The sequence below is a fragment of the Ciconia boyciana genome, chromosome 4, assembly GCF_034638445.1.
Source record: "Ciconia boyciana chromosome 4, ASM3463844v1, whole genome shotgun sequence".
In the NCBI taxonomy this organism is placed as follows: domain Eukaryota; kingdom Metazoa; phylum Chordata; class Aves; order Ciconiiformes; family Ciconiidae; genus Ciconia; species Ciconia boyciana.
Window position 1 is genome coordinate 43,851,881 of NC_132937.1, and position 26,980 is coordinate 43,878,860.

The window sequence follows — 26,980 nt, forward strand, 5'->3', positions numbered from 1 at the left end:
ACAACATGCATTTTAGGCAAAGGCATGAAAACAAAAGAAGCTCAACAACTGTTTCTTCGATTCTTACATTGTGCATGGGATGCAGGCTCAGGGTCCTACACTTTCATGGGAAAGCATCGTAAGTGAAAGCATTGCAGGCCTATTCCCCTTCAGTGTGGCATGAGACACTTGGTATAAAGTCCATTTCTAAAATAATAGCTTGTAAGTACAGAGTTATAGCTTTGTGTCGTTATGCAGCAAGGAAATTTAATTCAAACAAGACAAACTTGAAAATGAAAGCTGAGACAACACAGACCAATTCTGATACTGGCATAAATCTTGGGGCATGTCAAGATGGAGAAAGGAAAACTTCTACCAAATGTCAACCCATTGCAAAATTCAGTTCAAGATGAAAAGAGCTATTGCTATTTCAACAATTAGGCAGGTCTTAAGAAGGTGTCTAACGGATGGGCTTATTGTTCATCTAGCATTCAAATCCACAGTTGATAAAGTCCTCCTCCATACATGAGAAAGCAAATATCTGAAAACCTCATTGTGTTCTTCCACCTCCTGCAAAACATCTGGGCCAGCCCATAATGTGGCCAGAGGGGCACGCAGTCCATGGTGTCAGCCTGAGCTGGTTAACATTAGAGCCCCATGTGTCCCCTTCAGGAAATTGCTTCAAGCTTAGACAAGACGCTGGCTGACAGAACAGACACCACTACTAAGTTTTAGGTGAGAGCTACCCTCAAACAGCCCTGGTGATACTGTCCAGTTAATATTATACCAGGCGTAATAATTTCAAGTGGCAACACTTGTCAAAGATGAAAAAAAAAAACAAACCAGGCCTGTCAACTCTGAAGACCTAGCATTCAAAAGAAATATGATGAACTTTGGTGGTATCCCTGTTTATTGGAAATGGGTGCACATAGCAGAATGCAAGAGTAGGCACATCATTTCAAGGATTAGACCTTAAAAAAATTTCGATTGCAGCATGTATTGAATGGTTTCTGACCTATAGCCCCGAAGCAGCTGATGTGCCTTTGAACACCATTAGGAACACAGAAGAGAGTTTGGGGCATTAGTTAATTATGTTCTCTGCAAGCCTAGTAGGCAAGAAAGTAATGAAAGGAAAAGGTCTCCATGTGCAGGAAATGAGCTGGGAGAGCCACAAGAGGGAGGAGCTGCTGTGAACACCAACTGCCCCTTACACCAGGGACAGCATGAGGCAGATGTTCGTTACTTTTAGTATTAAACATGAAGAAAATCCTTAAGGCAGGTCATAAAAAATAAATCTTAAGCTCTACCTTCAGTGGTGTGGTAAAAGCCTTCCTGACTTGACATTCAAAATCAAGTTGCTCAGAACTTTAAAGCTTGGAAAATATTAATTTTTACATGAATGACCTCAGAATACAGTAATTATTTGCTCCTCTTTTGAGACGGAAAGATGTCAGTTCATCATTTTCACTCTGATCAGCACATCTGCCCCATGGTTATACTAATATTTTTCTGAGTTTTTGTTCATTTATTTCGTTTCTGTTGCAGTATGTGTTTTGAAATGGTATGTGCACTTTGTGAGGCGGTGTACTCATTGAGAGGGATGTCTGCACTAAATTCAATAGTTGTTAATTCCTATTTTGAAAATCATTTGGCCAATAGTCCTGACAAAGTGGGACTTTTGTCTCCAACTTTAAATTAACAAACTTGTAAATTCTGATAAGGTTTTGATATACTGGTTCCCCTAAAGCCATTTCAAGACTTACACTCCTAGATTTGGCAGTTACTTTAACTTTTACTCCCATCAACAGTTACCTTAGAGCATGAATGCAATATATCATCCTAGGGATGTTTTTTCTATCGTAGACATCTGTAGTCTCTGGATAAAAGATCTAAAAAACAAAGAGCACAGTTAAAGGAGAAGACATTACCTAGCAGAAAAGTAGCTAAAATGAGCTCTCTGCAGAACCATACCTTAAACTTATAGAACATCAGCTGTTACTTCTATACAGTTATGAATCAAGACTCTTCTGATGTTATTTTGACTTTATCAGTAGTTTTCATAAGGAATAGTTTAATAAGGCATAAAAGCTACTTAAGAGGAAAAAAGGAAGATAAGCAGACAGCATTTCAGGAAGATTTTTTATAAAAGTTTGTCCTACAGACACCCAAAAACTGGGATGCAGTTACAATTTGCAAAGCCTCATTGCAAACCAAACCTACCAAGTATGATTTAAAAATGCAAAATTCTAATTGCCAGCACCCCTAACTGTGCGAATACATCATTTACAGAGAAAGATATTCAGAGAGAGGAATATATTAAGCAATTTAGCCAAAAAGTCACATCATAACTTCCAATTCTGGTTCTGTCACTAATTTGTTCCTGGCCTTGGTCCCAGTCACTAAACATTGTTTTGCCACAAAAATAAAATAAAAGACTTAGCTAACCGTGAGAGTTGGCAGCGTGCTTCCAGCCTGGGCCGGGCACTCGGGACTGCACTGTCCCATGGTTAGTAGGACAAGATGGAGTAAGTCAGAAGCACAGTGTCCTCTTCATCATTTGCTCACAACAGATTTGGGAGGGAGGCTCAGGAAAGCTTTTTGCCATGACCATCCTCCGCAACAGAAGCAAATCCTTTCAGAGGAGGGATGGCAGGGTGGAAATCAGCCAGCTGAATGAAGAACTCAAGTTAGGGGGAAAAAAAAAAAAGCCTGACATGGGAGAGGCAGGAGTCTCCTCATCTCTACTGCATTTCAGATGGCAGTCACAGGTACCCTTTGTGCTTATGGTCACCTGCAGCAAGTTTGCCCACAGTGACCAGCCACTAGCCCCTGCAGCCCTTCAGGCAGCCATCGGAACATCCCTGCTGTGCTTGATCCCACAGCACATGGGGGAGCATCGGGGCTGCCCCAACCCAGGCACCCCGGGACAGCTGGTGGGCAGCCTGGGAAAGGGAGTACTCCCCACAGGATGTGTGCGGGTGCTGCAATGTCCAAACAGAGTAGGTGTTTCCACACAGCCCTTTCTTAAAGTATTTTCATCTGAAAAAGACTCACTGGTGCCCAGAAACAGCAGCAGAGGGGGGAGATGACAAGTGAAGACCCACAAGGAAGAAGATAAATATGAGAGGTGACTCAAGAAAGCAGCTGGCAGAAGAGGAGCAGCAGCATAGCCACGCAGATGCACTGGAGCGTGCAAGGACAGTCTGGAAACAGGGTAGAGGCAGAGAAACTGGGATGTACATTAAGAGGAAGAGGCAGCAAGAGACACGATGAGAGGTAGTAACCTAAAGGAAGCAAATATTTAAGTTTTCCATTTTAAACCATATGCCTTTCAGGCCCCCACAGAGACTGTACTAGCAATAAGACATAGCTAAAACACTGCTAGCGTCCCCATTTGTCTTCCCACGAGAGAAACACCCTGAGCATTTCCACCCACAGCACTCAGCCACAGCAGCCTCAGCCCACACACACTGGCAGCAGTAGCACGTAACTGACACTGCCACTGCTTTCAGCATTACCTTCTCTTCAGATTTCTTTCCTGAATTACCCCTTCCACATAGACTTACTGTAAGCAACTGCTTATGCTCAAGCAAATGAAAGGGGATCTCAGTGAGTCAGTGCCTTGAGCTAGTTTCTTTGCTGAAATTTAAAGGCTTACCTTAGGCAGACCAATGGACTCCATTGCTCTTAACCACTGCACAGTGTTGTCAGTGTGCCGAAAATGAAGGCCAGATCTCTGTTGGAAACATAGAAGGAAAAGATGATAAAAGTCACATAAAGCAAATTTTGTAATTATTGATCCTCCTGCTGCTTCCCAATTTTATATCCTGAAGTTGAGTTCAGGGAATTTTCCCTTGTTTGAACCTGGAGACCAAAGTGTCACAGCCACAATCCTGCTAATGAAGCATCCTAACACATCAACAGCCCCACGCTGTCCAGCTCATTCTTTTATGTAACATAAGCCAAATTTGTACCCATCTGAGTGGACTGTGACTGAAGTGGCCATTTGTACAGCCCTTCAGTAGTCTTTGGGAGTAAAGGCTGGCTGTCAAACACCAGGAACCACTACCTCCAAAATTCAGAAGTGGTAACACTGCTCAGCACTACTGTGAACGAGAATAGATAAGGAGCTCTTAGTCACTGTTCAGATTTACCTGAATACCTGACCCTCCCTACAGCCTACGCAAGGAGCAGTTAAAAGAGCAAAGTGAGAAAGCTTTTTCTTTCTTTTTTTTGTTTTCCAGTTTTTGAGGATTCAGGGTAAAGGGGAAAAAGAAGCTTGAACTCAACTTTTGGAGATTTTCAAGAGAAGCATTTAAATGTAATCAGAATTCTTAACCATGGTTCTGTTAGCCATATGGGACCTAGAACAGCTTCAGCTTAATTTCTCAGCTCTTGAACAACAGCCAGTGATTACACCTCAAAAATCTCCATTTCAAATTTTTTCTGCCCCCTCTACATGTTGAGATAATGCATTCCATAGTGGAACTACCGCATACACATATATATTTTCCTATATTATTGAGGATCTTGGAGTTAACGAACAGCTCACACAAGTAGCAAGCTAAGCTTAGTTATTGGTAGCTTCTTTTTTGCTTCTCAGTGTTAAATTGGTAAAACACACACACAGATCTAATGACTGTACAAAATCAGGAAAATTTGGAATAATTATCAAGTTTAATTACTGAATTGCTTTTGGCTCCTATTCCTAATGAGAAATAATTGTATAGATGGTAAAGCTCATGTTCTCCCTGGAGCCAGAAGTGTAATTTGTTCAGCTTTAAAAACATTAAGCGACAGTAACATAGTTTTTCTAAGGGTAAAACATTTCTAACTTGCTTCTTAGTGCTGTGTGTCTTCCATCTAGTCCTGACAGCCTTACGAAAGAAATGCAGAAAGTTAACCAACGACACTTGGGTGTCTTTAAGAGTTGGAAGACAGACGCTACATTTTTTTTTTGTCTTGTCAGTGAGAGAACTGAAAAAGTTATTACCTTGTAGCGTGCCTGCTCCACATCGTAGATCTTTTTGTCTGACACCACATTAGGGGCAAAGAATTTTGCGAGCTTGGCAAGGTAAACACCATTTCTTAAGCCTTCCTCTAGCTCCGTAGTTGGGGGCAGCTCTTCTTCCAAGCAGACCTCCATCCACCTACAGAGACATAATTTGAGAAACATTGTTATTTGTGATTTTAATAGAAGTGACGTCTTTCACCCACAACTATCATACTTTTAATGTCACTACCAATGTAGTCACGATCAGTAAGAGAAAAGGGCACAGGCTAAGAAGAAAATTCTTGTATTAATTCATATGGCAGATCAAAATGACTAGACAATCATATCTGCACTGTGTGGTCATGACCCATCAATAACCAAACAACATGCTTTGAAGTATACATCCCCTAAGGAGTCTAATTTCTTTTGTGTTTTCACACTGCTGTGTGAAAATGCTCAGATCTTTTGAACAGCACTAGGCTTTTAAATAGACAGTAATTGAAGCTGAAACCAGAAGGAAACACAGAGTGCTGTGTATTATTGATGTTTGCATTTAAAAAACTCTGTGACAGCTGTGCAAGGACTGAAGGCATCAAGGCCAGCAATGTGCTGGGTGAGGCTGGTTCCTGCAGCCCGGGTACTCTGCAACCCAAGCTCTCAGCAATGCTCATCTCAGTACAGAGCACTCCTGCAGCTCATCCTCCTCCTGCATCATGCAGCAGCTCTCCACATTCACCCATGAAACACATGGTGCTGGAGGAAAGAATGAAGGTTTTGGTTGAAACAGCCCAAAGTACTTTATGGATTTGAGGTCTGCCTGGCAGTGAGTTGGATGAAACATTCCCACTGCCTATCAGGTGGGATGGCTTCTCATCAAAAAGTGATTAAATCTTTCAAGGTGGTAAACTAGTTTATGTTTGAGACTTAGGTGTGATAGATATGGTACTAGATAGAAAATGGTAATTATTAAATACATAACCAGTTCAGAAGGCCAGTAACAGACATAAAACCATATTATCCAGTATGTTTATATTGAGTAGCCAAGAGAAACTGCTACCAAAGCACTTCTGAAAAAGGTTAGCATCCTAATCACTGGACCAGAAGTTCCTTACATTGGTGGTCTAAGTGTTTTGGCCCTGTGATATTATTCTTATTTCTAGCAGCTAAATCACATTACAAGAGCTATAAATCTGATTAGTTCTTTCCCAGTATTTTTTTTTTTTTTGCTTAGGCAATTTCTGCTGTTGTTAGAAGGACATTAATACCATTACAAATGGACAGGAACAAAGCTGAAGAAATTAGTTGGCTTGTACTTACTGTCACTAAGGCAGCATTGCTGTATGCTGCGTGAGACAGCATTACAAATCTAACATCACCTCCACTGGGGTAACTTCAGAAACCAGGAAGCGGGATCCAAGTTGAAAATGAGCCAGTTTTTCCCCAGCCACAGAAGAGAAAAAAGCTCACTACATCATTTTGTTTCACATTACAACTCTAGACAAATGACCTACTCCATTACACTTTTGGATTTGTTAAAGGACATATGAAAGTTGTTTCACTGAAGCACAGACTACCCAAATAGCTCTTCAGGAAACCACCAGTCCTAAATCTGGGACAATATCACACAAAGCTGCATGGAGCGAGTGTCATTAGGAGAGCTGTAGTTTGCAGTATAAAAGCTGCTTTGGTGAGGAGAATCACATCCCTGACAAGTTTCTCTGCTCCATCCAGTGTTTCGTGTTCTCGTGTTGTGGGTCCATTCCACGGGTCCCAAAAGTCACCCTTATTAATGACATTTTATAGACTAAATACATATACACACTAAGGCAAAATGTCACAACATTGGTCTTCTCCAAAACAGAGGGCAAGGAAGAAGAAAAAAAGAATGTGTACTCCCAGCAAATGTGGGTTTCACCTGGGCCAGTTATCTCTTTCTGTAGAATTTAATTCATAAAACGTGTCTTCTAGAAAAAGAGTTGTATGGATAGCAGGAGGAGCTTGCTGAGCCACAGGAGTTATTCACCATGAGCTGAAGCTGATCCTGTTGTCCAATGGACCATCTCCAGTGAGATGAACCGTATGCCCCCAGAGCAGCATGTAGTACCTTGCACTGGATCGTTTACACTTCTAATTCTCAGTTTTCTTATGAAAATGTTGTTCTGACATCTTCAGTTCAGGGCACCAAAAAAGATTACATTGAAATTATCTTCAAAGATACACACGTGTGCCCCCCCAAATTGCTTTTCTCCTTTCTGGTACAAAAGTTTGCTACTTAGAGGCAACTTTGCCCTGGCCCTAAACCAGCTGGTGCAGGAGCTCCCCCTAAAAGCCAGCCAAGCCCTGCTATTTGGCCTTTCATCACAACAGCTCTTCCTCAGGCTTTCTTTCACTGTACAACTAAGGTTCACCAGCAGAAAGAGCTCCACATGTCAGTGCTGGTCCAGGTATTACATTTAACTGCCTTATAGTTGAATGTCCATTAGCAAGGCATCACTTAGCACTAAGAAGGAAGGGCTAATAGCAACCTGGGCATGACACTAGGGGAGAAAGACAGCCTTCAGAGCATGCCTAGGTTGTAATTTATAACCCTCCAAATTCCTGTTCTTGTGACACAAAGAGCTTGCTATTCATAACCTGCTGCTGGTTTTAGGAGGCAGAGGAAAGGATGCATTTGGGTGGGTTGTGTCTGGTTTTATAAAAGGGTCCATATAAAATTGAGTCATTCCTCAAGCTCTAAATAAGATGCTGATCCAAGGTGAAAGCTACTCCTCAGCTTTTCAGACCTCCTGTTATTCAACAACAGCAAAACTGTTTTGGATGTGTTTGCAGCATAGTGAAGAGCCTTTAAGAGCCTTTAAGCCTTTAAGTTAATCTGGAATCATGCTATTCTGGACAGGGAGACTGCTTTGTCTAGTGGGTAAATGCAATACACTGAGCAACAAGCAGGAAACAGTATGAAGAAGCAAAGAAACCAGAAATAATAAAAAAGGGGGTCATGAAGAATACAGTTATCAATCCAACAAGTCCAGATAAACATCCAAGCAAAGTCTCTTTTTAGAATGAGAATATTAGTAACTCAGTGGAAAAAAGGAAAAAAGAAAGAGAAGTAAACGGAACAGACCTGAAAGATGCAATGAGTTTCTTTCCATTTATAGCTAAAAATCTATAAGTGATATCCATTCTAGAAAAACTCACAGGTCTGCAATAAGGCAACTGTAACTTACAGCTTTTGGGAATCAGTCTCCAAGACTGAGAACACAGCTACAGCTGTATTACATATAAGACAGGTTTTACCAGTGTCTGGAAGTTGCAGAACTTAGCTATAACAAGATCTACTGTGAAAGGATTTACTCCATTTTGCACGTGTTTAATCAGAGGAAGGAAAAGCCTCAGGATTTGCATGAAATCCTGCAAATATACAACCAACCTTGTAAGTTTTAGTTATGCAAACAGCTGCCCAGCTCTGTTACTCTCTCTCCTAGTATTTATTGAGACATCTGTAGCACTTTTCTCCCTAGTGCTTGCAGTTACCGTAGTTTTGTTCTCTTTACATTGATTCAGTTAAAAGGGAATTGTGGTTTTAAACAGAAAAAAGAATTACTTTAGGTTGTGAGGTTCTGCTTTTTGAGACACAGTTTGGTGAGTTTATGAAAGTTATTATATGACACTGTGCCTACAGCAGGAGTAGACTGGACTGAAAAAAACCCAGAAATCCTCCTACTCCTGTTTCTTTAAGTGAAACAGAGAATATTCACCTGACAATAAGGATTTATAGGTACCTTTGGAGCAATTTATTTTTCTTCGGGGCTAAAAAAGCAACATTGCCTTTGGCTTGTGCACTGTTTTCGTGAGCATACAGTACTGCAGCATCAGCACCAGATTTAAGCTGTTGCAGAAACTGTTCCCCACAAAAACTAGTTAATACCATGGCTATATGAGAGGAAGGGCCTATAACTCAATGTTAGACAGTATGTTTTTCTTCAGCATGAAGCTTGTGGAGTAAGACTATTATAGCTATCAAATGTGCACGTGCATTTCTGCCATTTCTTTTTCTGCAATGCAATCCCATAACTAATACTGTGTTTTTAACAACCTTAACTTACTGACAAATGTATGCCATGAAAAGCTGCCACAGTGATGAACATGGTGATTAACTTGGTCACACATTACAGCTAAACCCAAACCCCACTCCATGGTGGAGGGACAAAACGCAATCTCAGGAAGCAGATAAAAATGTGCAACGTCCCTGAAGTCCTGGATAGCACCATCAAAAATTAACAATCATTAGAACAGCCCTGCAGAGCTACCCATGCCAGTTTTAGTCTTATCATTTCGGTTCAAACATGCATAAACAGATGTTTTCCTGAAGAGAGATACTTGGGATCATACACCACTATGCATAAATACAGCCTGCTTTGATTTTCATAATACTGCAGTACTTGCCAGCACAGAAACTGCTTTTTGATTTGCCTTAGACAAAAGCCCAAACCCAGACCTGATCAATGGAAATAAATCTCCAAAACTTTAGTTCCAATACATAGTACTAGAAAGTCTGCCAGGAGTGAGTATTGAGGTACAATTTCCTTTTACTTTGCTCAGTTTTGTTTTGACTCTTAGCAATCCAAGCCCATAACAGTTCAGCAGTGAATTTCTGGCAAGATAACAATGATGACTTCTGTGCCAGACCCACAGGCAGTAAACATCACGCTGCTCACCAAGAGATTCCAGTTTCCACATTTGACCACGCAAAACAGCAGCAGTATAATGAGCTCAGGCTTGCACTTTAAAAGCCAAAAAAGCCCTGAATCCCATTCAAGGCAAGGGTCAAGGGAACTGGAAGCACCAGCGCTGCACTGTGAACTTAACCAGTTATGAAGTTGTCATTGACAGTCTGTGTGATCAGCAAAGCACACGCTGTTGGCTAAGGGACTAGAAATGCTGGAGCCAGTGTTCAGCAGAGAAGAGGGAATACATTGTATAACCCACCCAAAGCCCAACGCATTTGGCACACACTGGATATTGCAGCAAAATTTATACTTGTGCTGCCCTGCCCTTTCAGATTTATGCTGCAAGATGTGGATCCAAGGGCACCAGGTTTTTAGCTCCTGGGAAGCAGACCTTTGGAGAAGCAAAGACAGGACTCCAGAGCCAAAACTCAGAACACTGGATGCCACCATGAAAAAGGTATAGTGAAGACAAGGTAAAGCCACTCATTTACTACTTCCCTGGCTCACAACCACAGTCTTTCAGTCTGGTTCAGCACGCACACACTGTGAGGAAGTGAAACAGACCGTTGACCTAGAGATTACAATGCAGCCATCTCATTCCAAACAAAGGGTGAAAAAATCTTGTTGCTAGAAAGTAAGAGTAACAATCAGTCCCAAAGCAGAATGTTAGATTCTAACTTTAAATGTCTGTGAAGTGGTGGGATTATTTTAAAGTCAAAACCTTTATTTGAAGATACTTAGAAATATACAATAGTCTGAAACATGAGAACTCACCGTTTAGAGTTCCACGATATTATGTCTTTAGTTTCTGAGTCTAAAGATTTGTTAAGAAATCTCAGCTCTTAACTCATTTGCTTTTGTTTTTTAATACAAAAAAGATGTATTTCTTTCCACCAACAGTCCCATAAATATTGCTTTAAAAAGGAGGGTGAGAGCAGCAGAAGCAAGCTAGGTGTATGGCTTGGCTGAGCAGGAGTGGTGGTGGTGGCATTGGTTGGTTTGTAGGAAAGACTGTGTGTTAACTTTGGAATTTGTTCTCATTAGACTGCAAGCTTTAGCATGATGCATATCCTAAACCAGAAACCTTAGAAAAAGGTTGTTTTGCAAACAACCACATGCTATTTCCAGAGCAAAAGCATGCAAAGCTTTCAGCCATTCCATGAAAAGAGATACAGACAATTTGGATACCATATGGCAAGAAGTACCAGTTGTATAAAAAACCTGCACAAGCTTGGAGGCTCTACTTAGAGACTGTGGAGAGCAGTGACAGAGCAGGCGGCTAAGAAAACTGCTTTCTTCAGACCTTTTTTCTCACATTCTGGTGCATTCTGCCCCAAATCTTCCTTACAGTTGGAAGCCTTGGCTCAAGTTAGAGCTACAGCCCTCTGCTGCCACTTACCCCTGGAGCCAGACACTCTGGAAACATCGTCTTCTAGATTTGAAGCTCTAGATTCATACTCCAGTGACAGTCTCTACTGAATCTCAAGTTGTATCCATCCTAAAAACATACTTTGTCTGAAAGACAACAACATTTTGTGATCGTGGGTCACTGGAGCAGTGTGGGGAAGGAAGGCATGATGCAGGTCGTTCCAGTCACCACTTCTCTTATGTTGCATACAAGTAGTAACATGAAGATAGTGTCATGGAGGACACCGTGACTCACTTGGCTACACAAGATCTCAGAACTTCAGCATGTAAAACAAGCTTCAAATCCTTTAGCAAGAGATTTTGGATTAACTTGTAGCACTTGAGTTTTTTACCCTTCCGTAAGTCATTTCAAATTCGAAGTTGCAGATCTCTGGGTCTCCAGCTAGTGTTAGGTTTAGCAGCATCTCAGCTTATTTTTATGGTTATGATTTCACTAGGGAGGATACTGACTTTCAGTAAGAGCTACACTGAAGACTATGAAGCATTCATGTATGGATTCTTTGCGCATAAGTATTAAAATACAGATCTCACTGCACATTGCTGCATTTTGTTGAGTTGTGCACCCCTCTGAAGTTTGTTGCAACATCCATTTCCCTGATCAAAGCCCTTCTGATGCACTTCATATTCAATTTAGATGAGTAGAAGTGAGCAGCAGTGATGACTTGCCTACCCTATACAGCACACTAAACCAGCAATAAATCATTTCAGCAACATTTTTCCGCACCAGATTTCTGCTGCCATGGCAACACTGCCATATTTACAAAATAACCTTAAACATGTTATAAAATTCTGGTTCACAAGATGGCAGCACAGATACTATTTGTTGTTTTAATCTGTTTTATTCCAGCCATCCCTTATGTGGGTTAATCAGTGATTAGAGTCCACAAGGCAAGGTGCTGCTCAGGAAAACTGTTCTGGAGTCCCAGCATGGCCCCGCAGCCGTCGCAGGCTGCTGGGCACCTGGCAGCAGCCAAGTCCTGTTTACTCAGCACTTCTAAGGTGGGGGAAAAAAAAATAGTTAGAAACTCTCCAACAACAACCCTACAGGCAACAGCAGCACATATGCCTACGTTTTGTGATGGGCCCCCAGCCTTTGCAATCAGAAAAGGCTTTGTTTTGCTGTCTTCTCTTTTTGCAGAGATATTAAGATTTAGCACTGGGTATCAACCACAAACTCGACAACTGCTCTGCGAGATAACACACTGAGTGGGGCCCAACGCTAACAAAGCCCAGGCTGATGGTCACAGGGATGCCTCATCGTATCCCCCTGCTCTTGGCCTGGCTCCAAGCTGCCAGTGGCTGGGGATAAATGCTGAAGAGGCAGGAGAGAACAGAATACTGGGAAGGGAGCTTGCCACGCTGGTGGAGGCTGAACAGCTACAGGGAGCATTTGTCCTTAAGAAACCTCACCTAATTCTTCTCAGCAGAAAGAACAGTACCCAACAGGTTAGCTGAGCAAACGAGGTGGAAACATTAAGTCAGTGTTCAAATGTCTCAGGGGGGGAAAGTATCTGGGGAAGATGTGGGCTGAAGTATTCCTTTTTACAGGAGGAATCAGTTTTTCATTTGGATGAAAAGGGGGAAAGGGTAAAACAGATCAGTCCTCTCCTAAAAACCTTGGAAATTCTGTGCAACTAAGTTAACACAATTCAGATTGATGTGCATCACCCAGCTGCAAAGTCTAGACCTCTTTTAACAGCCTTCTCCAATAGGCAGCAGAGACCACAGCGGCAGAAACACAAGTCTTGCCTATGTTAGTCTGGCAGCAGTGGCTCAGCAGCCTCTGGAAAGCGTAATTTCAGACAGATGACAGACTCAAATCACTAATGAAATTTCAGGTAGTGCAGACATTAGCTCCATAGCACGTCCCACATGCAAACACAAAGGGTCTCCCTCCAACTCTACAAATCACATAATGCTTTTATCTGAAAAGGAGGGAAGCTGAATTTGGCATGTGAATTTATCTAAACTTAGTATTTCACCAGTCTGTATAGACACTGATTTGATAAACAGAAGCAGACACAGCAATAAAAGCATTTTTATACAGTACAGCATTTCTTGGTGTGGAAATGTTGCAAAACAAGTAATTCCCCCAAACATACAATGTTTGCTTTAGAAAAACACTGTGATTGCAGACTCCAAGACCATAGTTTAGACTTGCACATTATAGTGTCTTGCTACATGCTACTGCAGTTTCCTTTGCTCTATTATGTCTTCTACAGCTGCAGTATAGTAATGCGGTTTAAGGTACCTTCTCAAAAAAAACAGCATATGGTATTTCAGATTTACCAATTTAAAGGGTTCTGGCCTGGCATAACCTCATTGTCCTCCAAGCAACCCACTTAAGTGGAAGAGCAGCAGAAGCCTTGGCAAGCCAAAAAAATGTTACAGTAAAATAACCAATAACGGGTCCTTCCAATAACCTCCACACTTCCGTCAGGCTACTAATCTTAAGTCGCAGTTACAGTATGTCTTTACCCAAAGTCTACACCCTGCCACAGCAGTAATTACTATCCAAATGCGTAGAAAACAGACCTGTAGTCCCTACAAAGTGATCTCTCCAACAGTGACTTTGATGAAGCTGCTACTAAAACTAAACCAAACCTGTCCATCAGGGAACCTGCATCTTTTGTTCACCCTCTCCCAATTCCAGTGCATCACCAGATGTGCTGTTTCTAGCAGCTGTCAAGCTAGCCACACATGGAAGGACAGCTAAAGAAACATCAAAACACCACAGTCATTTTTACATCGAGATCTGGTATCTTACATGTTTGCCCATTACCACTGCACAGTGCCTTCCATGCAAGTATTAGTCCTCAGCTATCCAGAGGGATATGCTATTACCTTTCCTTGCAGGTCAGATGACAGACAAACATTACCACTATATCTGTAATCAACACACTTTTCTAGGGTAGAAAAGTGACCCGGGGAAGTACCTCCAGTGTAGATTCAGCATAAAAGCTTGTACATTGTACAGGTGTTAAAGCCAAATCCATGATTCAAGACCACCAACAGAAAGATACAGCTCTACCTGCAGACCTGCATATTTACTTGGCAACTGATGCAGCTGGATCAGCAGAAACCCCCAAAGGAGGTGCAGACTAAAGAGTATGTCAAGGCCACACAGGAGACCTATGGCAGAGCAAGAAACCAAACATCCGGCATGGCAGGATGCAAGATGCTGTTCTGACTCCTTGACCAGGTCAAGTCCACTGGATCAGATTCAGGTATTTATATTTTACTGTCTAACATCTGACAAAGGTTACTTTTGCAAAAGCAACTAGCTGCCAGTACACAGGTACAGAAACCACAAAAAGGACCCAAGAAGTACAGCTACTAGACAGGCAGCTGGGACTCTTAAAGAAAAGTGCAGGTCAGCAGCCAAGTAAGAATTAAGACACCGATGAGAGAACATGATGTTAAAGAAGTGAAAAGACTGAAAGAGCCAGCTTGTGAAAGGCTGAACTGTTGTTAAAAGCATTTAGTGTTTTGTAAACACTGCAAAACAGCAACAAGAGGGAGTTTGCAAAGTTTAAACTTTGTCGCATGTCAAAAAGAAACACAAGACAGAGGAACAAAGTTAAAACCAAAGCATTTAGGTGAGAAACTCCATGCACAGCACTTAGTTACCTTTTTCTGTTTTCTTCTTCCCATGGTTATGCAAGCAATGCTCTCCTTCATTTTCACTTTCAGTGGCTGAAAGACAGTACTCCCCCCTACCTACTCAACAGTCTATAAAATTTTGAGAAGCATATGCATACAAATCAGGCCTGCAGTAGATGACAAAAATGTAGGCAGGAGTATAACAGCATTTAAGAATCCACAAAGAAATGAAAACCCAAGAAATTCATGGTATTGTTTTATACTGGTGAAGACAAGCAGCCTTTCTAGAACAAAAACAGCAAAAAAATTCACAAGTGCTCTGCAGCCTGACCTTTATCATCAGAACATAAACTAAGAATTGTTGAACAAAGCTTTGTAATCTCCAGGACCCTATCATTATCCCAATTTCAAAACTACATAGTGTTTTCTATAGAGCACGGAGGCAGCCAGTTAACACTGATTTACACTCAGGGCAGTATCCAAAATTTCTATACAATACATAGATATGAGCTCTTGGTGAAGACCTGGCTACAATTTTGTCGGTGCAAGTTGGAATTTTTATTGAGGACATATGACTAAAAGCTGCATAAAATAGTCATGGGCATCTCAAACACATTTTTCCAGACAATATTTAAGAGTCAGGAATAAAACCATTCCTTGAAGAAAATGGACCTGAGAAACTAAGTGTTAGAACAAGCTGATTTAGCTGCAAAACTCTGAAATCTTCCCTTGGAACTGTTTATATATTAATGCACTTAGGTAGCAATAGGACAGAGTAAAAGCAAAGCTGTATTTCAAAGACGAGGCTAGGAAAAAAACCTGATTGTGATCAGTATGGTAAAAATTTAACAGTGTAATTAATAGCATCTCATGCAACAACTAGCCAGTGTCCAGTGACAGCACTTCTGTTTTAGGGTTTTGAGATCACCATTCCCAACCTCTGTGCACAGAAGACAGTCTCGTTTCCAAGAACAAACAGTGAAATATCCCCAAGTGATAAAAATCTACCATGTATGCCCCAATATTCAGGTTACTCAAGATAGTAAGAGAGGTTCAAAAAATACTTAATCAGCCAAGAGCCTGCCAGTCACCAGACAAGACATTAGGCACCGGCAAAAGCAAGCTACCAGGTCACCACTTGATTCAAAGGCAACAAGCAGGTCAATGGTATATCAAGTCTGGCTTATGCCACCTAACACCAACCAAGAACCCCACCACCACATGACTTAAAGTACCAGTGCATAAAAATAAGTGTTTTTGAATAATTTGAATGGGCAAACCAGCTATCAGCATCTACGTTGTCAGCTGACTCCCCTGAGCCAACCCACATGCTCTGGCTAACTCACCCTTTAAAACAACCACCACATCCACAGCTGACCCAGGCTCTGCTGCCCTGTAACACCATTCCCACTGCAGCTACCACTCAGGGCAAGCTGTGAATGCCTCTGGATATTCAGTGTCATCACGTCAACCAGCAGAAAAGCAAAAAGGCAGGCGACTTCTTACCGGTGGTATCCCAAGCCAACAGTGTTGCACACAGCAGCCACGCAACCCCAGGCAGAATGCTATAGCCATTACTGGTCACCCCGTTTAAACACGAGATGCCATATGCATGAAAAGTCTTATTAAACCCACTTTTGGATGTTTAAGACTACTTATGGGAAGCCTCAGTGGTTTACAGGAAGTGGAAAATAAAACAAAGTGCTCCTTTGTTTCCTTGTTCATGCATGGAGAGGAAATAAAAATAGAAGAAATTTAAAATCAGAAGGAAAAGCTTAACAAGTTTTAGAGACTATTTCAAACTAGTTATGGAGTTTATGTACTACAACGACTGTGTTTCCAGAGAGATTTCAGCTTGCTGTAACCCTCTAGCAAACCTTCAGGTGCACGAATCCTGGAGAATGGTTTGCTCATTGATTTCTATAGGAGTCATTTCTCTGAAAAACAAAAACTACAGAGGAGCTCAATGGAAACAAAGCTGCTGCAAACTGCTTCAAGCAACACAGTGCCCTATTTGGAAATACTCCTGTACCACGTCCCCAACATCTCCAAGTACTTTCAGGCACAGGAATAAATGTAAAAACCTCTGTATTAGAAGACAGAAGTAGCGCCAGTCATTTTTATTTTGAAATCACCGAAGTGAAACACAGGACAGGCACCCCAGGCACCCTGATGAACCCCCTTTCATTAGGAAACTAACTTTTAGGCTGGTAAAGCTCACTTTACTATTGCCATAGAAAGATTACTCCATCTTAAAAAGGCATAAGGGGCTACCATGCAATTTCACATTAAAAAGATGACACATTACTATTACATTGAGACTCCTCCAAAGATACTTAATACAACTGTGTTTACTGAAGTAGAAATTAATAGGACAAGAGAGAACAAACATTAAAATGCTTTACAGGAGCACTCTTGATTTTCTTAATAAACAGCAGTTAACTCAGGGTCTCTGAACTGCAGTCAGCCAACAATTTAACACAGAAAAAAAAAAATCTACACCCATGAACTTGAACCAACAAATATTTTAAGTCAATTTACCTCACTGCCAAGCCTATTAATGACCTAGATACTTCAATCAAGTTAATCAGCAAACCATCACAGCTTGTTAGCTCTCAGCCCTACACCAAGACCTAAGTGACTCAAGTTGCTATTTTGACCTGCAAATTTGCTCCTCCTTTTTCTCTTCCCATTTCTCTGCACTTATCCCAAGCAAGTACAGCACCTGCACAGTGCTGGTCATGGAGGCTGGGAAGATGCTGCTGCAGTTATAGCCAGAAGCCACACAACCCTAAAACTGGATCCCCAGTTCCCCCTATCATTTGTAGGGCATGTTTTTGTACGGTTTTAGGAGGGCTTGCATATTTTGAGCTACTGGTAGTTGCAGCCTGCAGAGCCTGACCGTTGTGGGTAGTACAAGATCTCCTGTAAAAGAGGGCCATGGAGATGCTACTAGCTTTCACAGCAATATCTCCTGCAGCACGCTGAAAGTTTAGCCAAGAATATTAAAACAACAATACAAATAACTAATTGACCAGCCTGCGGGGTGGCAGGCAAGGTGGCGATGGAGAGCGTGGAGACACTAGTCACCCACCAGTGCTGGGAAAGCAACTGCCACAGGGGAGAGGAAGAGGAGTGCAACCGTCACCATGCCACACGGTTCCTGTCAACAAGAGACATAGGCAGGAAGAGCCGACTACAGCAGCAGCCAGATAAGGGGGACCAGCAGGATGGACACCAGGATAGCAAGATTTACAGTGGGGAAGAGAAAGCCTCGTTGACAATGCTGACAGAGGTCTGAAAGGGGGTGTGGAGGGGTGGTGTCTCTTAGTCCAGGCCAAGACCAAGATGCAGCAGTACCCCAGCAAAAGGAAGATGTGCCCAACTATAAGGAATGCACAAGATTCATGCAGTCAGATCAACTCAACTGGTGTTACTAGAAGTCTGGATATGAGCACTGGAAGAGGTGCTTGACAAAGGGAGGGGAGTTGCCTGTGGTCACAGTAGATTTTGCTGAAATATTGAATCTAAAATTGCTCAAGAAATTCTTACGAAAAAAAGAGGGAAGGGCCCGAAAGAGAGCGTTGGGAGTATGTGCACAATTACATTAACAGGAACAACTTGAAACTAAGGAATACACAGTTCTAACTCTGACACAGAGTGCCTTCATCCTTAGACATTTGCCTTCATCTAAGATTTAAAAAGTATGTCTTGCAGAACTTCTGCACACTTCCTTTGATACTCAGCCAAATCCTTAAACAGCATATTTTACTTCAGCTTTCCATATGAAGATGCAGCATAATCAAAATGTCTCCACACTCTTCTCTTCCTCCTCAGGAAAACTAATATGTATATTCAAAGAAACTTAACAGCCCAGTTGCTCCTAATTTTGAACATGAGCGTTACACTCTAAGACTGCATTTTAGGAGTGCAAATGTTCTTGCAATTAAATGAAAAGCCCAGCTGAAGTCCCGTGTCTACAGATGCAGACTTTTCCTGTGCAGAGATGCAAGCTGTTTTTTCTCACTAGGCTACAAAAACACCCAAAGACTCTCACAACAACTTACCTCTACTTCAAATGAAAAAAGGGAATGAACATAATCCTCTTGCCTTTCTATCTCCCTCATAACAGAGTCAGCCACTAAAACTTCAGCTGCTTCTAGTACCAGCTTACAAGCAGGAGACAGCCATTTCCAAGTTGCCTAGATTGGTGGTGTGTTTTCATCACCACACTTCAGTACGGGGAATTTCTCCAAAGTGGAAAAGCAGATCTCCATCTGGTTGCAAAGCCACATCTTGCCCAAAGGCAAAGTCACCCCATCTCCCATGGCATAAAGTTCTCAAACCAAAACTTTGCAACAGAATCCAAACTTATAATTAAGCATTCAGCTACTTTCAACATATTTGCTGTCAGAGGACTGTAGGTTTATCCTAATGTCAAATGTCCAGTCCCTTGAAATTCAAAAACTGCATTTAGAAGATACCTGCATGTGTCCTTCCTTCTACCCCACCACCGCATATAGATTAAGCTCTACTGAGACTACCCAGTAGCATGCTAAAAGCTTCATTAAAAAAATCAAAATCATATTTCAGCTATTACGCATCTGTCAGAAGTAGGCTTCTCGTGAAGGGAACGAATAAGCATTCATACAGAAGAAACCAAAAACAGCACTACCAAATTCTTTAAGGTAACCTGAAAATCCAGCATCTAGGTGGGAAGGATGTTTATAGATATACCCATATAGACGTTTGAGGAATTTTGATGCCAACATACAAGTATCTGGGCACCGCAGTCAAGCAAAGCAAGTGGCTAGGCAAAGGGTGTTCAAGAGCTTAGCAAACCCCAAGTGTGGCCCACCCAGTGACTCAACATCTGACCAACATTTACCACTCACACTATACCTCTGCTGGGCATTGCCATGAGGGACAGGCAGTCTGCAAGCACATCAAGGTGACAGTTTAATGTGGGGAGCAGGGGAAGTGTATGAAAGTAAAGCAAAACATACATCCAACCTAATGAGCCAAACGGGGATGGGAAATAAGTAGGCTGGATGAGATGTTGTCCTGGTTTAACCCCAGTCAGCAACCAAGCACCACACAGCTGCTTGCTCACACCACCAGCAGTACCACACTCCGTCAGTGGGACAGGGGAGAGAATCTGAAGAACAAAAGTAAGAAAACTCATGGGCTGAGATAAGAACAGTTTAATAACTGAAATAAAACATAATAATAAATTGTAATGCAAAGGAAAAGAGGGAGAGGGGAACAAAACACAGGAAAAACAAGTGATGCAACCGCTCACCACCCACTGACCGATGCCCAGCCCATCCTGAAGCAACAGTCGCTGCCCCCTGGCCAGCTCCCCCAGTTTATATACTGAGCATGACGTCCTATGGTATGGAATAGCTCTTTGGCCAGTTTGGGTGAGCTGTCCTGGCTGTTCCCCCTCCCAGCTTCTTGTGCGCCTGGCAGGGCAAGCTTGACTAGTGTAAACACTGCTTAGCACCAACTAAAACATCAGTGTGTTATAAACATTATTCTCATCCTAAATCCAAAACACAGCACTATACCAGCTACTGGGAAGAAAATTAACTCTATCCCAGCCAAAACCAGGACAGATGTGCACAGCTCCTACCTGAGCAGCAAGCTTGATGAACTCACTTGATAGCTACTAGAAACCAAAGTATTAAACAGCAACTGTTTTTCCACTAATACACTTATAGCTTATGTTGTTATTCAACAAGCGTAAATTAAGTTTATGCACAGTAACAGACAGTGAACCCAGCATTGAGAGAAATCCCAGACTAATTCTTTTGTCCATCACAGATCGCTGCAAGTACATAGTCTTTACTTCTCTTAGCTCTACTGAAAAATAGCAGAATGTGCCCAGCATACACACAGCATAATGTCCTAACTCAAAAGATATCCCCTTCACTCAGACAAAGAGCTGGAAATTATTCTTCTCTAGATATTTGTACAAAAGTGCTTTGTGTTCAATATGGCTGGCCAGGGAAAGGCCGTAAGCATTTATCCTTCAGAAATAAGTATTTTTCCTTTGCCAATTGATTCTTTTACAAACATGTTAAATGAAAGATAAGCTGTTCTTTTCAATACCACTCTGGTGGCAGATGTAGTCTTAAGGTACGAACAGCTTGTTAGCAAAAGCCTGAGTAACTTAATTCTACCTCTATTAATATATATGTTATTCTTGAATTATAGCACACTCCATTCACACAGCTTACTTTACATAAACACTGCCTCTCTGCTCCATTCTGGCTCGCTTTGAAAAAAATACTCTCCTGCCACTGCAGCATTGTACGACAAGCACACCATATCTCAGGCTGAAGTATTTGCAACTGGACAGAGAAACACCAACTGTGTGGAGCAAGAAACAGTCAAGGAAACTCTAGATTTAGAGGGAAACTAAACTTAGATTTTTCAGACTGTTTTCAGGTTTGTTTGGGTTTTTTTTCATGCATTGCATTTTTAAACTAATTTTAGTAGTTGTGTATTCTACTACTGGCAGTGCTTATTGGCAAATGGTCAACTCCCAGTCTCTCTCATGTTGGGTGTTCTGGTTAATTAGACCTTCCTATATGCAAATTTTTGCAGTATTTCTATGAGCTCCTAATCAAACATAAACTTTACATGCACAAGTTTTTTTTTTAAATTAAAATGAAGATATTTGCTTACTTAGGGGGCAGCACCATACATTAAAGTAATTGTTATATAAGCAGTAACCACACATCTTCCTTTACTTTGAGGCATTTTATTAGAAAATGATGGTGAGCAAAACTAAAACACTGTCTTTACATTGCCAATTACCACCATTCAACAGTGGCCAGAACTTAAAAACTGCCTTTGTATTATCATTTGAATTGTATCCGTTTCTGCTATTTAGATGAAACAGCAGCACTGTAAGTAAGAACAAAAATTAACCTGTAAAGAATTGTAGTTCTTTGGTTTAAGGAAATATTTTTCAATCTCTCCTTGGTCCTCTGTCAAAGTGACTTAATTTTCTCTGACAAAATACCTGGATGACAAATCTTAATCCTATTTGTTTTCAGCAATTGCTGCTGCCTGCATCTTGCATCTTCTCAAAAAGCTAGAAGAGTAGGGTCTTTTTTTCAGAGTTTTTGACTCAGTCTATTGCTATTTTACCAAGACTAAAAATAAATTTATATTAATGTAGTATCTTCCATTAGTATTACATATGCTTACAAGCACAGACATAAGGCTGCCCAACAGCCCTGCAGTCACCCAGTTTTGGATCCACAAGTCTTGTCACAGTGAAGCTCCAATCTAAGTCTTGGAATTGTTTCAGCTCTGTTCAACACATGTGAGTTTGAATTGCCAGAGTTTTCAGAGAAGAAACTATACATGTCAAGGGAAAGCAGAGTGTTTACTGACACTCAAAAGCATCTAGAAATATTGAAGTAATGTGGATGCAACTCAGGGTCAGGGCTTGAAATAAATGACTGAGAAGAGGAATGCATTGCAACCCATTTTAGTTTTGCAGAAATTATATCAATTAGTTCAGTACTTTGCTCTCCTAACACCTAACACATGTGATTTATGGGTTTTGGGTTGTTTTTTTTTTTTACTACACTTATTTAAAACCATGCACTGTGGACATCCTTTGGGCAATGCATTTCTGACCTCTGAAGAACAGTTATCTGCATCAGGATGAACAATATCCAACTTTCAATGCTCTTTAGTTACAGGCTGGTGGAAGAGTAATCTTTTCTGATGGTACCTGTCACCTCAGTGCATGAACGGGAAATCCTGCTCCAGAAGTGGAAGGCAGTCAATGACCCCCTCTAACTCCTTTTAAGTTACAGGTGCAAGACATGATCTGGGTTAGGGACAGTTGAAGGGCAAAGACCTCTTTCAGAAAGAGTTTTAAATTATGGTGAATTTGAGTTCAATGCTATATTTAACGGTCTTACCAGGAACATCTGTTTGTATGCTGGTTGCAATAATCAGGAGCAGCAGGAGCAGCAAAGCACACTGCTCTGAGAGGCAGAGCCAGCACTATATCACACAGGGAAATGAAGTGCACAGGCTGAACATGGAGACTTATCCTGCTTAGTGCTGTCCTTAATACAGGTGGGTCAGTTTACATGCCAGTTTTTATTCACTGGTTAATTTTTAATACAGAACACAGAGACAGAGATGAAGTAATAAGAAACATGCTGCTCAGTTCATTTATCTTGGGGATACACTGTATACTATATTTCCAGGCCAGGGTCAGACATCTGAAAGCGTGATGGTTAGTAGCAAATGAAATTCCACATACATTCCCAAAGTGGCAGAATTCAAGTTGATACATCTTTTGTTCCTCTCCTGTCGCTGGCAGGAGAAGGAAAAATCGATGTTATAAGACTGTTTATTTTCCCACCAAATCTTACCTGTTGGCCTCTTTTGCCTTTGCCATTTTACAAGGGAAAAGACTTTAGCCCCAGTCTTATTTGATGCAGGTTCACAGCATTTTCACCTGCCCATGCCAGGCACTGGCCAGGAGGCCCATCCACTGTGTGTCAGGGTTAGAACACCCTGAGCCGCTGTGGCAAAGGAGTCCTGGGGATGGCAAGTTAGTCCCCAGGGCAGCCCTTCCCTGGGTCCCACCAACAGCGCAAGGGCCATCAGCAAACATCGGCTTTTCAGACCATGTGACAGGGTGGGGAAGAGGACACAAAGAAACATCTCATGTCAATACATTAGACATTTGCATCTGAAATTATGTCAAGCCACTCTAGTGAGGCTCAGGCCATCATTTCAGAGTTGCTTTAAGGTACAGATAGATGGCCACTGAACAAGTTAGCATGCTTCCCCCCCTTCCCATTCTCCGCTGCTTATTCTTGCCTGTATTTTCCCTCCACTTTTTGGCCACACCAGTGCCCCAGGGGCTGAGGGGAGAGTGGGACCAGGGAACTGATGCTGCCAAGAACTAATGCAACACCACAAGATACATATGTTAGTGCTTGACCAGATCAGTTCCCTGGTCTGACACAGCTTGGCTGTGTGAACTGCTGCTGGCACAAGGCAGACAGCAGGAGAACAGGATTACCCCTGCAGTCATCTGAAAACACAGTTCAAGGAACACTACAGCTTTTCTTTATGCCTTTTGCACTACCTCTGTATTTAATAAGTGCATATGCAATTATAAGGATTTAAAAATTGAGATATGCATCTGATACGCAACTATTTCCTTTTTGTTCTTGTCAGCCCAATTTCTAAATAGCCTTTGGTTTGTACGTGGGATATTACATTATCCAAATTACATCATTTTCTGGCAACTATGGCAGGCCTAGCCTGTGAGTCACTTTCCAAAATGAGAGGAGAGCCACATTAGGGAAGAACGCGCAATTCAAAGGTTTGTATTGTTCTAGTGGACCGTGGGGTCCACGCAAGTTCAGTTGCTGCTCAGTACAGAAGACCAGCTAAAAATCTCACTATTGATTTAAGTGAAAAGGAGCATCTTAGAGAAGCAAACAGGCAGATATATGTTGTACAGTCCCAAAAACTAGAGCTATGTGATCGCATGCTTGCACATATTGGTTTATTAATGGTTGATGCATAGCAGGTATGCAAGCACTCATTGAGCTGCGCATTACTTTACCTGCATTTGCCAGCTGAGTTTCCACAGTTGTAAGCAGCAGTTTTACTAACCCTGTGCACAAGGCAGGGCCAGGAGACTACAACTAGCTTCCTCTACTCAACCCTGTCCTACCCTTCAACTAACCAGTCTGAGAAAGAGATGGAAAGACACCCAAAAGACTGGGGGAACAATTTCTTATTACAGACTGTCTTGAGGAGTAATGCTAATTATCACAGAAGTGTTTCCAGTTCTTCACCAAATCCAGACACTTATCCACCCCGAGAAGAATGTTTCCTCTCTAGTCACTAGCTGGACCTTGTTTGTAAAGCCAATCTTCGTTTCAAAGTCTGACACGGTTTGGGAACTAGGATACTATCTGGGCAGAAGATTAAAAGGCCTCTCCACAGCTGACAAAGACACTAGAAACATTGTCCATACATAAAAGGATGGGGCACATTAACCTATGTTATTTTCCTTTTTGCTTTTATTTTGTAGCTTTGGCAAGATCTGACACTAACTCTTTTCGAGGTATATTGGAAGCATCTGATCTCGCACAACTGCCGAGTCTCATTTAAAGTATTTAATAACTGGAAAGGCTAACTGCACACTGAATCAGTCACTTTAAATGTGAAGCTATGCAAATGATGGATTTATTACTTGCTTAAGTTTGGGAAGTTTAGGAGACAGCTACTCCAAGAAAGAATGAGCACTGCTCATTGAGGGCAGTGGTGCATATAGGAGCAAGTTACAGGTTGGCTGTACTTCAGACTCAAACCACCATTTCTCCTCTCCCAAATAATGGGGATACCTGAAAACACCAGAAATGCTGTGACAGAATTTGCTGCATGTGTACATCTCCTTCAGGTGACACCAAAAACTCGGACTTTTTCCAGAAGTTGCTACCTCTGGTCACTAAAGTAATAACAACTGTTTAAGATTAACCACAATTTTGACAATTTATATCCAACTTATGTACTTTGCATGTGGTTCTGCTCTTCACAAGGTTAACAAACCAACACAATTACCGTTAAAAAAAGCCACTGACATGTTAGTGTAACATGGTCTACCTTCTTTCAAGTCATCTGCTACTTCACCTTTCTGAGGTCTAGTCAAGAAGAGGCCAAAGCCACACTGCATTCTTTCAACTCTAGCAGAGAGCCTAACATCCTGAAGTATTTTAGACTCCAGTCATGAAGCACACTGATTTCTCCCAGACAGACAGTGCTAGATCAGTATTCAGACACATGTACCTGATCCTCTCCATGGGCCAAGAAGGCTTCAGCAGAAGGAGGGTATGGAGTAAAGCTGGTGCTAAGCCAGCTCTGCCCTGTCCCATCTCCACCCTACCCTGAGTCAGTCCACATCAGTCACTGAGACATCATCCAGATGGTCTCAACCTCTCCCCTCCACTGCCGCTGTGCCTCTGACAGCAGAAGAGCAGCAGAGGGGCTTCAGCATCTGTGCCTTTAGACCTATATACAAGAGGCAGCCCAATGTCCCCCTCTGGCTACTAACACCATTTCACAGTTAGTCACTGAAAGCACAGAGGCTTTCATCATGTTTTGGTTTTTGTATCATTTTCAACTGCCAAAAAAACCTCTCAGTGCCACCTCTTGGTTTTTGCTACACTCATGGAATGCTACATTAGTAGTACATGTTTTTTTAAAAAAATAGTCACTAGGAAGGCTCCTTAAGCTAAGCTGTTCTATGTTTAGATGCTTTTAAAGCTGTTCCTGAATGTTAGAAAACATTTATTCCACCAAACCATGAGGGCGTGTTTTCATGGAGGGGTGGAACAGGCTTACCAATGCAGCTTGTCTTTTAACAAAAATGTAAATGACGATTTCTGAACATTAATCATTTTAATGCCAGGAAACCCTACTGGTTCCTGTATTTTATATCAAATTATTCAAAGCAAAATGCTTCAAGACAGACAAATCCAGGGTTTGTTTTCTGTCTGCTTTTCTAAAATGGAACACCACTGCCTGTGGCTACACCACACCACACTAAAATTGCAGGGTAAGCTAAAAGCAAAGTCAGATAGACCTTATAGCTTCTCAAAAATGTGGAAAAATGGGTCTTCTCCACACCTGTGAAGGTGGTAGAAGATGAGAGAAGAGCATGGCTCTCAAAGGAGTGGAGGAAAGGTTTTGCCTAATTCCTGTGCTCCCTGAATATGGGTGCAGCAATCACTCCTGCTCTTATTAGGCAGATCAGGTATTTGATTAAACAGCTACTGCCCCACAGGTTGCTTGCTAGCTGAAGGAGCAGTAACCAATGCCCACCTGGATGAGTTGAGTCTAGTCAGTCAAATCTGTCATACATACATGCAAGTTAAAACCACAAAAGGAAAGCACTATTTCTGATGAAAAACTGGAGATCTAGAAAAGCTAGTCAGCAGTACCATTTTGGGTCTTGTCAACCAGAATGAAGTCTTGCACAGTTTTGTACGTACTGTTTATCCTTACATTCAAAGGCCAGTACTCAAGTCAAACTACTGGACTAGCCAGATCTGTCGCCTGCTTTGTTAAATCCTCTCCAAATACTTACAAAATCACTTTTTGTCTGACTACATTTGATATTGTTACTTTTAGGTTACAACAAGGTTACAATAAGTAGGTTCTCAGCTACTTATGTGAGGAAGTATCT

General features: G+C 41.7%; 1 protein-coding gene across 3 annotated transcripts in view; it reads right to left on the reverse strand.

Annotated features, from left to right (window-relative positions):
* The window catches only part of IQGAP2 (IQ motif containing GTPase activating protein 2), a 131,050-nt gene that overhangs the window by 59,952 nt on the left and 44,118 nt on the right, over positions 1 to 26,980 (reverse strand). For all 3 annotated transcript variants that reach the window (XM_072859713.1, XM_072859712.1, XM_072859711.1), the window contains exons 3-5: positions 4,973 to 5,129; positions 3,638 to 3,715; positions 1,792 to 1,868 (exon numbers count right to left, since the gene is read on the reverse strand). In XM_072859713.1, the coding sequence (XP_072715814.1) occupies positions 1,792 to 1,868; positions 3,638 to 3,715; positions 4,973 to 5,129 (312 nt within the window). The remainder of the gene's footprint in view (positions 1 to 1,791; positions 1,869 to 3,637; positions 3,716 to 4,972; positions 5,130 to 26,980) is intronic.